Source organism: Haemorhous mexicanus, chromosome 2, assembly GCF_027477595.1.
Source record: "Haemorhous mexicanus isolate bHaeMex1 chromosome 2, bHaeMex1.pri, whole genome shotgun sequence".
Classification (NCBI taxonomy): domain Eukaryota; kingdom Metazoa; phylum Chordata; class Aves; order Passeriformes; family Fringillidae; genus Haemorhous; species Haemorhous mexicanus.
In genome coordinates, this window is record NC_082342.1 from 106,715,756 (window position 1) to 106,731,297 (window position 15,542).

The 15,542-nt window shown below is 42.4% G+C and overlaps 1 protein-coding gene across 2 annotated transcripts in view; it reads right to left on the reverse strand.

The window, feature by feature from the left end:
• The window catches only part of PHKA2 (phosphorylase kinase regulatory subunit alpha 2), a 45,514-nt gene extending 31,066 nt beyond the window's left edge, over positions 1-14,448 (reverse strand). The window contains exons 1-10 of one of the 2 annotated variants that reach the window (XM_059839847.1): positions 14,284-14,448; positions 8,993-9,151; positions 7,619-7,666; positions 6,958-7,126; positions 6,027-6,109; positions 5,358-5,438; positions 4,226-4,324; positions 3,763-3,909; positions 3,484-3,537; positions 2,795-2,917 (exon numbers count right to left, since the gene is read on the reverse strand). In XM_059839847.1, the coding sequence (XP_059695830.1) occupies positions 2,795-2,917; positions 3,484-3,537; positions 3,763-3,909; positions 4,226-4,324; positions 5,358-5,438; positions 6,027-6,109; positions 6,958-7,126; positions 7,619-7,666; positions 8,993-9,151; positions 14,284-14,361 (1,041 nt within the window). In that variant the 5' untranslated portion in view covers positions 14,362-14,448. The remainder of the gene's footprint in view (positions 1-2,794; positions 2,918-3,483; positions 3,538-3,762; positions 3,910-4,225; positions 4,325-5,357; positions 5,439-6,026; positions 6,110-6,957; positions 7,127-7,618; positions 7,667-8,992; positions 9,152-14,283) is intronic. The other variant, XM_059839848.1, reaches the window with a different exon arrangement.
• Positions 14,449-15,542: the final 1,094 nt, after the last annotated feature.

A 15,542-nucleotide genomic window follows, 5' to 3' on the forward strand; every position in this document is an offset into this window, starting at 1 on the left:
TTTTTTCCCATTAACAGTGTACACAAACAAATTCGTTTATCATTTTTAGAGGAGTCTTTCTTCAGTTCACTTAGGGAGAGGAGTCCCTCTTGTCAATTTATGGAGACTTCTCCACAAGAAAACAGTTCTATTGTGGCTTTTCATTTCCACAAATAGCAGATACCCAGAAATCTGCAATCATGAAGTCCCTCCCATTTTTCACAGCTTTTCCAACAGCTGTGTTTATGGACCATGTCAGCTTATGGGGTATCATTTTAAGGATGAGCTGTTCAAGAGCAAAGGTTCTCTTTATTTATCTCTGAGATCATCTTCATCTCTGAGAACAGAAGTCTTCTTCTGCTTTCCCTAGTGCAAAGGGTCTTCATCACTCTTCTCTCTCTCTGTTCAAACGTCTCATGGGATCACAGCAACTTCAGCATTTGCTTACTTTAGCATAGAGGCCTTTGCTCATACCTACATTTTGAACACTCTTATCTCCCCATACTTTGAAGGAGTTACAGGGAAAAAGAGTGTGATGTATCAATTGCATTCTTTTCCATAGCTTTACAAGAGGATTTCAGCCCCTGAAGGAAGGATAATCAAAGCATCTCCTCATCCCTCCCATCTGGGACTTGACTCTTTCTTCACTGACCTTGGTGCCTTCATGTAGTTCCTCTACGTGTTCTCACTCTGTCCTTTTCTCTCACCTGAGGGAGGATTTAAGGTCTGCAAGTTCCACCTGTGCACTGAAAGAGTTAATATCTTGCCTGAAGCCTGCAGATGGTGATGTGACCCCAGCTGGGCTCGAGAGCTTGTGGCCAGAACTGTGGCCGGGCTGGGCTGGGGAGCAGCAAGGATCTCAGCAGCCAGGCCAGGGCTCAGCTGAGATGGGGGCCAGGCTGGCCTTGCTACCTGCCCTCAGGCTGGAAGGAAAAAAGGGCTTCCTGGGATTTTTTAGTCTTTAACATGTCTATTCACAGAGGCGTGTCCAGCTTTCTCGGTGGTTTAACAGACTGTCGGTTCTCAAAGCTAATTACTAATCAATTTTTTTTGTCAGACATAGAGGAAACTGCTAGCAGCCTCTCTTAGAAAGTCACTTCCATGAGTGGCTCCAATGCAAAACCAGCACAAGAAGCCACTGGAACAGATCCTACAATGAATTTTCAGTGGATGACAGTGCAGTGACACAAACATCAGGCTGCAAGTATTTGTCAGAGTGTATAAATTGTACGCCATGAACATTTGTCTGTGGCTTACCGAATTCCGCTTTGAAGGATTGGGATATCAGTTTCTCTTGACTGATTTGATTAAAATTTTGTCACAAAGAAAGGTAAAAATAGATTTAAATGTTTAAAAATATCTAAGTTCACTGACCAGCAAATCCTCTTATTCCTGTTATATTAGACAACATACTAGGAATAGGAATAGAAGACTGGTAAGAACATGTAATACATTTTCTTTTTACCAGATTCTTAGTTTGTTCCTTTTATTAACTATCCATTCCAAGTTTTTACTTAGAGGTAAACTTTTCAAGCACTACCAGCACCTGCCTCAGAAATCCTTTCTTCTGCTATTCCTGAGTGAAGTGGATCACTCAAAGTAAGGTACCCTCAGGTTCACATACACTGACATTTTCAGTATCCTGTCCCACTCCACTTTTTTTGAGTCCTCAGGGTGCTTATTTTTCTAGCAAAACCATTTGTTTGCAGCAGTAACTGGGGACTAGACACTCATCTGAGTTCTCAGTGACTCATTCAACTATGTTTAAACAGTGGAGACTGGGAGCAATTGACCTGACCATGCCCTAGAACAGTCTATCTGCACAGCAAAAAAAAACCAAAAACAACCAGGTACATACTGTCCCAGATAATCCAACTAAGGTCTAGAGACTGCTTCAGGAAGCAGTATTTTATTGGCAGGACTGCAGTTTCAGTAAACTTTCTGATTTTCCCCCTCATGAAATAATGCCATTTCTGTCTTCATCAGACTACTTTTACTGTGTTAAGGAAAATATTTTATGTGTCTAGTGTCAGGAGGATTTCACTTGTTTTGCAACAACTGATACAGAAAGAAAGCTTTTTGGTCTGAAATTCTCTGAATAGTTTCTGATGACATTTCGATTTTTAAAGGAGCTCAGCAATCTCCTATCCCTCTGCATACCAGGCAATTTTAAATCACATAAATTTTAAATTTCTTTCAAGCTACCAATCTGCAGAAGTTCTGCTATGAATGTCCTGGTTACTTGCTGCTCTTTAAATCACCAATACTCCCCAGGAACCACCATAACTTTTAAAGGGCTACAATCAATTTAGCTCTACTGGCCACTGGATGTCTGGCACAGTAATGGCATGAAGTGACTTAGGGAACCAGTGAAAATGAAATTGCCCAACATAAACCAATCCCAAATCTCTTTGAATGTACAAAAAGACTGAAAGTACTACATATCTTGTTCTCAGCAGCCAAGCCAGAGAGGTTGGGGAAAAAGAAGCGTGCCTCATCCTAAAGTAAATGTGAAAGGGGCATCAAGGTTGGTGATAAGACAAAACCAGGCAAATAAACTCTGTTTAGCCTAGTTTTACCACTCCAGCTAACAGAGCCATTCAACCTGGTAGGGAGAGGGCAACCAGGCTTCAGTATGCACAGCCCTGCTGCCTCTATCACATCATGAACTCCCCAGGAAGGTGAAACTGGCTGAAGACTATACCATTCTGCTAATGGTGTGTCTAAATAATACCCAAAACAAACATGGAACAAAGTTACAAAATACTGTGGGTAAATGGTTTTGCAATTTGAAAGCAATTTCTTCTTTCCTCACCTGGATTTTGTCCTCATTGAATATTCCATCAATTAGGAAGTATGTCCAGAATACTGGCCACTCACATTCAATATTCTCAAAGAGCTTGAGCTCAGCAGGATCGTAGTGCAGCCTGCTTGGATCCTAAAAAATTCAACCACACTCACTTAGTCACAGTGCTAAATTAGTCACTTATATTCCAATCATGATGGCAGCCTATTTTATACAAATTATAACATAGAAACCAATAAACCCACCAGAAATAGTTTCCATGCAGTCTCTTGACTTCTTTGTCACATTCACCCTCAAACTCATTTAATGGTTCTCTAGACAAATCCATCCTTCCTAGTCTCAGCATCTAAGTGTCTCCCAAATGATTGTGGCTCTGCCTCAGTTCAAAGATATTTTGGGATGTTTCAGAGATACCACTTCATCAGACATCATAAGCATATCTAAGGGTTAATTTTTTACAGAATTATGAATTAAATTCTGTCCTTAATAACTGTTTTTTAAACCCTTAGCCTCCCTCAAATATGTGTCCTTTCCAGGGTGGATATCTGGATTACCCCCAAATCCACTAAGATGTCTTAGCAGTGATGGAGATCTTCACCCCTTCATGTAAATAAAACAAAATATGTCTATAAAGACGAGATAAAATTCTTCCCATGTGCTTACTGAAAACATACATCATAAATATACATCAAAAGTACCTCTCTGGGTGTTTTGTAACCATCTCGGAGAAAGCGACAGCAGCCATAGCGGCCCTGTAAAAACAGACAACATTGTAAAAAATTTCCCATACACTTCCTCCTCGCAGACTAATATCAGCATAAAGGTGTGTGCTGAGTTTTATGGGTCACTTAGGGATCTTCCTCCCTCTCTTCGTGCACAGATGAACCCACCTGGCAACCCTTGTTTAATTAGGATTTCTGGTTTAGCAAAAGGTTCTGCTTCTCTCTTTGGAAAACAAAAGTAAAGTAAATCCTTACCTGCAATTTGGATATGATTTCACTCTTGGTTACATTAACAAGGTTTACATCCTCTACTGCAAAAGCTGGGTAAGAAATAATAGACAGAAGGCCAGCATCTATCTCCTTTGACGTGGATGCCCTTGGCAACATGGAGTACAGAATAGACTGAGCAAAACAAGAATAGGAGAGAGGGATGTAAAACAATTTGCCTCCTTCAAAAGCTATGTCAAATGCAAATGAGACTACAGTATTTCCAAACTGACAGAGAAGTCTGTGCAGTTATTTTTAACTGAGTTAGAATGAGAATGCTTTACCCTATTCAGTTTCACATGATCTACTAGAAACAGGATGAGCAGCATAGCCTGAAGCCATCCTTATTATTTTAAATTCTTGGCTTAGGTAATCAACATTTCATTTAAAAACAAAGGGGAGAGGGTGTTAGGTTTTCTCCTAGTAAAGCAAAGAGCAGACTAATTTTTACCTGACAGTGTTCCACTTCATCAGGAAGAACATGAATCACTGATTTGTGTCCTCCATGAGCTCCAAAAAGATCTAGTTCATCAATTGCTTCCAAAGCAGCCTTCAAAGAAAGCCAAACCACAAATAAAATTCAATAAATACCTTTTAAACCAAGCATGTACCCTAGCACCTGTATTTAACCGCTGAAAGAAATTACATAAGACAGCAGTTTAGCCCACTGACACTTTTTTCATCTTTAAAGGGAAGCTTGGCAATATTTTAGAAAAAGAAAGTATTTCTGGTTTTCAACTAGTAGGATAGACGACTGACATACTGGTGATCCTTCCCACAATTAAAAGGCAATGCAAAAAAAAAAATGGGAGCTGAGTTTCCAGAGAGATATAATCTAAACACTGACGTACTTAGTAAAAAATGCTTTTCCTGCCCTATATTTCAAAATAGCCTCCTGTATCAGTGTGGGGCCAAGACCAGCAGTCTCTCCCTCTTCCAGTGCACACAAAATCTATCAAATCCTGCTGAAAGGCAAATACACCTTTAACCTTACTGATATTTGTCTTCTGTCTGTCCCTCAGACACCATGTAATGAGGTAGTTGTCAATTACACATTTACATTTCTGGCCTCCTGAGCTTCATTTAGTATCTCTGTGACCTTGTGCTATGAGGGAATCAGAAATATCCACTTTCTTTTAAGTATATTTTCATTTATTTTTCTCGTTAAACTACCTGTAGAAAATTTCTTAAACTGATATTCTGCTGTTTTTTTGAATTTACATCTGACTTCATCTTATCATGACAATACATATGACACTGAGGCTGAAGAATTAAGGAGGAGGGAAAGAAAACAAGAGGCCACTTTTTAAGATTGCATCTCACTGAATCTGTCAGACTCATAGTTTAATTAATCTGGTACCCTTCTTGCAATCCCTGGAACAACTGTACTGAGGTCCTTCAATGAGAGCCATTATCTCGAAAATTTTACAATAAAAAATACTCACACCTAAACAAAAGTTCTTATGCAATCAGCTAACTATTGCAGTGACCAAGAAGACCATACAAAGGAAGCCATCAGGTTTGTCAGAGCCCTCAAGCATAACACAGCAGCCATGAAGGAAGTGTCAGGAAGACATTCTCACTTTGGCCATTCCTACGGAGCTCGCGTTTAGTTCAGGGATTCCTTGGTTTGTCTTATCACCACGTTCCCAAATTCCATAATCCTACAACAATATCATCAAGGGAAAAATGGCATGATTAAATACAAAAGCAATGTTTTTCCCCTGTCCCACAACAAATCCCCACCCCTACATAAAATTAGTTTACTATTTCCCTTAAAAAAAAAATAAGAAAGAAAAAAAGGGCTCCAAGTCTCAAAAGAGACCCTCCTCATGTTTGAAAAGAAGCAAATAAAAATACACCCCAGCAGGATCATGTGTACAGTCACAAATCACTGCCTTCACAGAAGACACAAAGCCCTTTATCCCTCCTGTGCATGTTTCTCCCCATGTCCCTTCAAACTGGTTTGCTAACAACCTGCCTTTTCTAGAAAGGCCCATAAGACTTACAACTGACATCATGAAATATTACTAATTATCAATAAAACCCCCTATTATTACTATACCTCACCCACGCAGCAGTAAATCCTCCACAGCCCTCCCAATATCTCCAAAGATGCTATAAAGTACTGACAGGTTCTGATATCTTCTTGTGGAAAACACAAGTCCCTATTTTACTTCTCCAGAAATAAATAATTTTCCACCCACACTTGAGCAGTGTTCAGATCATTTACATATAAAATAACTACTTACAGCAACTTTGTAGGCAGCTTCTATGTAAAAAACAAGATTCTGGATAAAGGTAACTTCATCAAGGGTGAAGATAATACGTAGCCCTGATCAAAAAAAGAAAGAGCATAATAATATTTTATCAGAACTGCAATAGCTACTCTTCAGTGAGTTCCATGCTTTTGTTTATTTGCTACCAACCCCTGCCCACTGAATCAAAGAAAAACTCATACTGATTTCCAAAGGTCAGGCAGCAAGCCTCAATACTTGATACTGACAAAATACTTCAAACCTCACCAATACAGACTGTTTCAAAGACCACCCAAAAACCAACCACAGACCAACCAAAACTGTGAGGGTGATACTCAGACCATGGGTTAAAAGCAGAGGCACCTGAGCCAGCTCTGGCTCTCCAGAACAGTGCATATCAGTTCCTGGAGCTCCCCAGCCCTCTGCCTGCTCAGTCCTCTACCTAGGAACCTTCAAGATGACCAGATGCCTGCTCTGCAGGGATCAACTGCAAGGGGCTTCAAGGACAGAAAAAGATGTATGGAAACAAATCCTTATCCTCACAAGGAGGGGTATGATTAAGAAGAATACAAAATAAAACAGCACCAGCAAGAGAAGAAACACTGATGGCACAAGTGCACCTGACTTGATGTTGCCACTTTCTGAAGAAATGTGGTTGTCCTCTACAAAGTCTTTAAACATGAGACTTCTCTTAGACATGATTCTAAATATCTCATGCATTTGATGCCTTGATTAAGGGCATAGACACTGCCAAGTACTATAAACATGAAATTCCACATAAGGCATATCTCTTTTAAACAGAAACATGACTTGATTCTGAGCAATAATTCTGTAATGACCTTTGAAGCTGGTTACTATTTCTTTCCTTTTAAAATAAAAGCTGGAATAGAAAAGGCTACAAAAGGCAAAAATATCTTCTGCTTACCTGATGCAGTCATCTGTGCCAAGAAGAGCAGGTAGAGGGAAGTTGCATCCACTTGTAGATGCCCCCACTGGTCGTCCCCAACCACCGTGGCACAAGTAGCAGAGTTATACTTGGCATGGAGGCAGTCTTTGGTACTCTGAGTGCGTTTGAACTTCTCTACCTTATCTACCTAAAAAACATCACAAATCTCAAATCTGAAACATTTTGGAAGAAATTCTCCATACGATTTCAAAATTAACAACTTTTCTTAGGTGAGGAGAATCTTGAGGTCAATCCTGTTACCACATTCAGTTTTGACTGATCAGAGGGTTTAAACACAACTCTGACTTTAGACTCCAATTAAATCCACATCCCTACAGGAAAGAATACGATTTAATCACCTTGTTGAGTTCAAATCTAAACTACAGGCATCCATCTTGGTGAAAATCAGTTTGCAAAGGCAAAACTCTGACTTGCTACAAGCACAGTCTCAAAACATTACTTGGACAAGAAGTGGAAGCAAGGTCAGTGTCTTGCTCAAGAGTTTTCAGAAGACTCCCCACACCATCATTGGCACACACACAAAATAACTTGCTCCACAGAAGACACAAGAACTACACGCCTCAATGAAACGCTTTGTAAATACAGTATCTACTAATTCAACTCAATCCAGTGGCATTACCTGTCTCATCATGCACTGCAAGAGTCCCCGCATCAGCTTCACAACATTCTGCAGGAGCAAAACAGACCAGTGACACTTTCAGCCTCATCAGCTCTTACAAACAACATTCAAAAGTGGCAAAGCTCACACCCTCTACTAATGTCCTGCCAAAGGTAAAATAGAATGTGTATTTGCCCAAAATGTTTTGCATATTTTTTTTTTTTTTTTTAAATACACTGATCAGATTTCATTCCTTCATCCTTATCTAGGAGAAGTCTTTTCCCAAAGATCCTTGGTAAACAGTAGAACAATTCTCCATAGTCCTTCTCTCCAGCTAAAGGAAGTAAGAAGAATGCTATCCCTTGTAAGAATATTAATACTAACAATAAATTTTTTGAATGACAGATCTAGGGAACACTGGTAGGTGACATCAAGACATTGATGTGCCTGCAAAACCTGCAGAGTTTCTTCCACTCTTTATACAGTACAGCAAAAATCAAATGACTCATAGAGAAAGGGCCATAAGTGTGAATGTAGAGAAGTGCAAGACTGTGCATTTAATAATCAACCCTACATTTTCACCCCAAAAATATAGTCTCAAAATATGATCATGAAAACTGAGTCAAGGTTATTGCATCACCATGGACCTTCCTGGTTCAAATAGGACGTACCAGCAAAAAATGTACCCAGTGACTCCTAAACAACAGCAGGACACCAAACAGTCCCTCACTTCACATTTAACCCACCTCTGTTTACATTCTCATTTCTGATACTCACATTCCCAGCTGCAGATTTTAGTATTTAACTGTGTGAGTTATGTCCCCTTCCAATTCTCCAGCACCAATCTCAGTCTGGAGATTGATACCTTCTCTGCTATGATCAAACACCATGTACAATCCCCTTGCATATTCCAAAGACTTCTACTTTAAATGGCATGCTGCTCTTTATGGAGAAGAATGGTCTTGCAGATAAACTGCTGCAAGATCCAAGCAGCCTAGGCCTGATTTTCTGCACCATAACACACCTCATGAAGGACCTCAAGGTTTAATCAGAGAGAGCCTTGTAAATTGGGGCACAAAACCTCTCAGAAGCCTAATTTTCAACAATCAGCCAACCGATGGAAGTTTGACTTCTACATATTTTTCTTTTGTTCATAGTTAAATTCAGATGTTAGCCTCTCTGCCATCCAGTTCTTCAAATCTTCTTTGCCAGAAAGTTGCCAGGGATACTGCACTCCACACACTGCATGGATGTTGCTGTCTTTGGAACACATACTCCAAGCTGGGAAAACCCTGAGAGATTCCAGACACAGCAGCAGTGCGAATACACTCTCCAAAAACACAACGGTAAGAAAAGCCAAACAGTGGAACTGGTTCATGCCGAGCCTTGACGCACCTGCTCGAGCTCATAGGCTTTGGCTTTATCCTCATCCCGGTCTGCGTTCTTCCGATACGCCATCCCCAGCCCCCACACGGCCAGGATGCTGTAGATGTTGTCCCGTACCCAGGCATCCTTATGGTCGGCCCCAGCTGAAAGCAGCCCCGTCACTGGGTTCTAACCATGGCAGAAGGAATAAAGAACACACAAACATTACCACCTCAAGTCCCATCTGCTATGAAGCATCACTTCTTTCTGTATGAAAGGGTAACAAACTAAAGATGATTTCATGCTAAGTGCACACTGCGGCTGCTCATAATTTCTCAGCAGAAGTGAGATCCCATCTTTCTTTCCCAAACTCACACAAGTGAAATGCAAAATTCATTTGAACGCTTCAGGTTGTAAAGTTTACAGCATCCAGCTGGACATCTTCATCCACTCAGGATTAGTAGCTAAGTCACTGAGTGAAATTCAGAATACATCAAGGAAATGGAAATTTAAATTTTACATACTTATGAGGAAAAGAAGGTACTGAGTTAACACTAGAAATTGAGTGTGGGATATATGCTCCTCTATGTAACTGGTCTGTGACATAATGTTTACAAAGTAAAAAACCCACTAGTGATCTTCTAGGAGATTAAAAAACTATTTCTATAGATCTGCCCACTGGGTTTATGACAGCTAAATGAATGTAAAACCTTTTTTATATCCTCCTTCAAAAATGTACAGGAAAAAAATGTGAAAGAATTGAAAAGCAGCACTGTCTGAAAAGCGAAGCATCCCAAATACTCCATTAAATTTTTCATTGCATCATTAATTCCCATCACTTCACTATCTTTAATTTTTTAATTTCTTGGCTGTATATTCGTGAACAACAAAAAAATGAGATAAAGGCAAAAGGTCAATAGAAGTTTCAATCAAATCAAGCCTTTACAGAAAGTTTCAGTGAATGAAACTTCAGTTGGTGAGGCTGGTGTGACAAGGGGCAAAGATTACTAAAGACTAGTTTTACAAAAGTAAAATTTAAAAGGATACATCCACTAATTTTTCATTTCTCCCATACACTGATTCACTCAACTCATTATTTTTTAAAAAGCTGGTTTGAGGGGGAGCGGACTTAGTTACAATTTCCTGGTCTCTGCATGTGAGCAGCACATGGGTGACAGCCTGACAGACATGACCTGGCACAGTCAGCCTGATTGTTATGGTTTAATACAGCAATGCTTAGCGACTCCCTCAGAGTAGAAATGAAGTTCTACTGCAACAGCCCTGCCTCAGCAAGGTCTTCACAAACCAAGTGACAGCTGAAGGACCCCTACTCACCTGTTTCATGGGGAAAGTAGCACATATGAATGCAAACAGCTTAAAAAACTTCTCTTTGATTTTGAAAAGTCAAACAAGGAGTAACAGAAGTCCCAATTCAGCACTGTGCCCACATGACAAAACCGAGGGTCCCAAAAGGCAGACCACATACTCCAACATTCCTAGAGGACACTTTGTTTCCCTCCCTCCAATACAGGACAGCAAATGTCTACTCACCTGCAGGCCTGCCTTGACAGAGATCACTCTGCTGTCTGAGAAATGCTCATTTTGGTTTATTTTCCCCTACTCTCCCTGCTGGCTAGCTGCCAGTTGAAAAATAAAAATGTCTCTGTGTACCAAAATGGAATCCCACAGAAATGGCCCATCCAAGACTTTAAAAGACTATTCAGCTCCCAGGGAGGAACTTGTCTAGCTCAAGAGATTATATTAAACACATCCATGAATAGCTATCACCATTTCACCACCTTTGACTCCTCTACAAGTTGGTCCCAGCTTTTGGGGTGCACTGGGGCTGGCTCTCATGAACTGACAATACATTAATGTCTTTCCTCATGCACATTCAAAATGTTAGCAGAACAATGTAATACACTAATTAATATTTTAAGTGGCTTTGTTTCAGCTTTTTTAGAAGTGTTTTCTCTTAAAAACCACAGTTACTTTCTTCTGTTATCTGCTAACACCATATGAAAACTACAATGTTTACAAGGTGCTAAAGAACCCACAGAAACATTGAGTGCACTTAATCCCCCTCATGTCAAAGGGATTTTAGCTAAGCTAGTACTTCAAGCATTCCATCTATGCAGTGATGGCTAATCAGACTAGCAGGTCTCATCCTGCAAATCACACTGCTCAGAAGATCCACGGAGCGAAGAATTTTATCAGCACCATGGGCTGCCAGCTGAGAGCACTGCAACAGAAATCTGATTGCTGGACTAAGACTTTAAACTGTTGTATCATGCCCAAACCTATTTTTAAATCTATCCATCAGTCTGGAGAGAAAAAGGCCCCCCAACAACCCAAACCAAAAAACACAGCAAGGGCAGCAAGTGTCAAAAAGAACTTCAGCAGGACAGGCACAAAACCAGTGGGGTTCTAACAAGAGCAGCAAAGCAAGTAATTTAACATCTTATTGAAAGGTGCAAATTAAACAGATTGTCTCATTGATTTGTCAGGTGAAAACTGAGGCAGTTCTAGCAAAGCTTGTAGATTTGCTTGTGAAACCAGATGTAACATGATGTGAGTGAATCTTGGGGACGGTCCTGTGCAGGTCCAGGAGCTGGACTTCATGATTCTTGTGAGTCCCTTCCAATGTGATTCCATAACACAGCTGGGGTTACCCATAAAGGTATGAGCTTTCCTTATCAGGTCCATATGCTTTTCACTTACAGTACCATAGCAATACTTAAAAAGTATATAAATGTTAAGTTTCACTATTTCCTAATCTTAAGATTCACATTATTTTCTTATGTCATTGAATTTAGCAGGTGTAAAAAGCAGCTGAGAACATCCTTCCAGTGGCACTTTTCAATGTCTGCTCTGCTTCAGCCCCAAAGCATCCCTCTGACTCCTGTCCCTTGGGGTACATGCAACAGATGGCAGGCCCCCCACAGACAGGAGCCAGTAGACTGGTCTTATCCTCTTTTCATAACCTTTAACAGGATGGTAACTATCACTGTGTATGCTACAGGGATTGACAAAGACAATGCAACATCTGCAAAACAGGAAAAGAAACCTACTGACCTGATCCTGCAAGATGCCACAGAGAAAACTGTCAGCCCTGAACAGGTTAAGTTGAACCTGTTCTTTGAACACATCTGCCTGGTAGCATAAATGTCCTGCATTAAAAATTGCCTCTAAAATCACAATGGTCTAGAGTGATTGGAATGAGCACAACATCAATTGCTGCTACTGAAAAACCTAGCTCCTGGTGTATTAAACACCTGATCAAAGCCCAATGTTTGTGCACACTCTGTGTTGCCCTTGCTGCACCCCACAGAAGTGAGCGTGTCACTGCCCCCTGTCAGAGCACAGCAGCTGATGTGCCAAGGCTGCACTCCCTCAGCTGTGCATGTCAGGTGCAGGGTCACAGTCACACATCAGCCCCTGCTGAGCAGTGGCATCTCAGAAGCATTTTAAACCCCTTCTGGTTCCTCTGCCAGGCTGCTCCATGGCTAAAACTCACTTCCCTGGCTCCTGGCTCCCGGCTTCTTCCTGGGAGGCACTAAGAAGGCACCAGCAGCAGTGAAGCAGCAGCATCCAAGCCCATCCAGCCACAGACTTTCTGCTCCCCAAAAAGACACAGTTGCATACGGCTCAAAGACAACCTTCCTAACTTGCCCAAGCACTCCATCTCTTCACCTGGTTGAACACAACATTTTCAAACCATTGCAGTGAAAAACACAGAAATACTATAAATAAATATATTTTAAAAATCTAGAAATATGCCTTGAGCATTTCTCTGGGTCCTCTTGAGATCCCACTGATCCTATCCTTGCTGCTAGCCTGTGAATTGCTTTCCACTCAAAGTAGAAAACTTACCTCCTTTCCCCACCTCTGAATTCTCCCAGACACTGAGCCCTTAGTGGAAAAGGCACAGTCATGAACATTCATCCTATTGCTTTAAATAGCAATTACAAAATTTTTGGTCACCAGTATGAACCCCTGTATTACCATTTACTTACCCTTTTTACAATTGTTAAATATTAATATCATCGAGGCTTTCATGGGGCATGTTTGAGCTCTGAATCTCAGAGGCTCCATGTCTCCCCTAATGGAAGCTGTTATCAGCATCCTCATCTTATAAACAAGGAAATCAAAGCAGGCACTGGAAGCCAAAGTGACTTGCTCAAGGTCATCTTGCTGACAACAGGCAGAGATGGGAATACAACTAAAAGCTTCTCCAGCACCCCAGCACAGGAAAAGCCAAAAATTATCTTCTCATGCCGCATTACCAGTTCTTGCATATGTTTCTACTGAGTCTACAATAATTACTACACAAACACCAATTCACAGGTGTTTGGACCCTGTGCTAAAACAATGGCCAGTGACAACAAAATATTACTGACCAAAGCACTTCTTTCACTGCTTACCAGTTTCTTGCAACTCTAATCAACAAAGCATATTTGGTAATCGATCTGTGCAGAAAACCCTGCTACTCATCTTTATATACTGGACTGTTTTAACCAAAGCATGACGCTGCTGAACACCTTCTGACTCCTCAGTGCCCACCTGAGTAAAGCAAGCACACTAAGCAGAAAGAACTGTGTTGACCGAAAAACACACGGTGCACAACAACACCCCGGAACCACCCCTGCTATTTCTGTTCTATCGCTGCTCGCCTGTGCAGGCATCCCCGCCTGACTCCAGAGCCTCAGCAGTGCGGGCAGTGGGAGAATAGACTGGAAGCTCTGGGACGTGCCCCACCGCACACACGTGCTGGGGGAGCACACAGGGACCCGCACCGCCCTGTGCTGACAGGCACGGCACAAAGTCCTGCTCGGAGCTCTTATGTCACCGGAGCGGAATGCTGCTGTTACCATGTGTGCGTATATATATACATATATATCTATATATATATACATATACACATACACACATATATACTGTATGTAGTGTGTATCTATCTATCTATCTATAAATACAGTGTGCACAACGGCTAGGTGTGTATCATACGGCCATGAACACATTGTATACACAATACTATTATTATTTACAAGCCCAAACTCGCTGTGTTTTCCACACGATTTCCAAGGTGCACTTACACAAGCACCCTCAGGATCCGCACCGCCTCAGCATTCCCCGCGCTGCTCCGCAGGCGGGGGCGGGACAAGCGGACAGGAGGCCGTGCGCCTGCCGGAGCAGGGATGTTCGTGTCCCTCCCGCAGCCCCCGGCCCCGGCAGCCGCCCCACGCCCCCGGCACGGCCCCACGGCGCCCAGCGCCCCCAGCCCCGAGCAGGCGTCCTCTCGGACGGCGGCTGCTCCTCACCTGGTGGCAGAGGATGGTCCGCTGGACCAGGCGGGCGTAGCCGTCCAGGCGCACCCCCGAGTTGCTGCGGCTCCTCATGGCCCCACAGCGGGCCCGTCTGTCCGGCCCGGCCGCGCTCGGGGCGGCAGTACCCGGAGATGGCGGCGGCCTCTCCCCGCCCTCACGGCGGAGCGGGGCGGGGCGGCAGCGGCCTCCGCCCTCAGGCACGGCGGGGACACCGGGACAGCCCTGCACAAGGACCGAGCGGAGGAGGGGCCGCATGGCGTGACAAAAGCCCGGCTGCTTTTGTAAAAAATAGTGTCGATTTTATAGAACCTCTTCATAAATTCGTAAAATAAAGCTGAGAATACCAGAATACTTGTTGGAAGCTTTTCTTTCCCCCAGCCTTAAAAAACCTCATCGTTTTGAGATCTGATCGAATGAAAGCATGGAACAGATGTAGCAGAGTAGCTGAAGGTGTGACATTCACTCAAAATTCGGAAACAATTTTTTTTTCCCGTTGTCTTTTTTTTTTTTTTAAGTGAAATTGTAGCATTAACAGAGTTACTATTGTAACTTTTCCTTGCTGTTCTCCCTTCGTTGCCTTACAGCTGACAGTCGTGATTGAGAATGCAGCGTTCACAGCCGCGTTCGTTCGTTCCTTGGGTGGCGGTCGGAGCACAGCTCTGTAGGTTCTGCACAGCAGAACAGAGGACAGAGCTCGGAGGTTCATCATCTCCCCCTGTCAGAGCCGTGCGGTGAAACCGGCGCCGTGCCGAAACATGGACCAGCTCACTGCTCCCCTGAGCTCCGCGCCAGCCTCCGCCTTCAGGACACCGCCTTTTAGAGAGACTGCACTTACGCACCAAGTTTGCTGAGCAGGGTGGTGCCAGCTGTACACGGCAGGTTGCTGTTTATCTTTGACTAAGCTTGAAACCTCCCTACAGATACCCCGAGTTAGCCTTGCAGCCGCAAACTAATGCATAGAATTTTACTGGGGGCTCTGGGCGGGTGTTGGAGCTTTCCCGGAGCTCTGGGTGTCCTGGTTAAACAAAGTCCAAGAGACCAAGGACCAAAAGGATACTGTAACATCAAGTGTAGAAACACGTTTTCAGCTAGTTTTGAGGACGAGCTAAAATTTTATGCTAAAATATTATGCTTTTTCAGCTAGTTTGAGGATGACCTAAAATGTTATGCTAAAATATTATGCAAATTTTTACTACAATATGAGCATGCTATTAAGTGGCAAAGTCAGAAAGGATTCCTCTCCCCTAGGAATA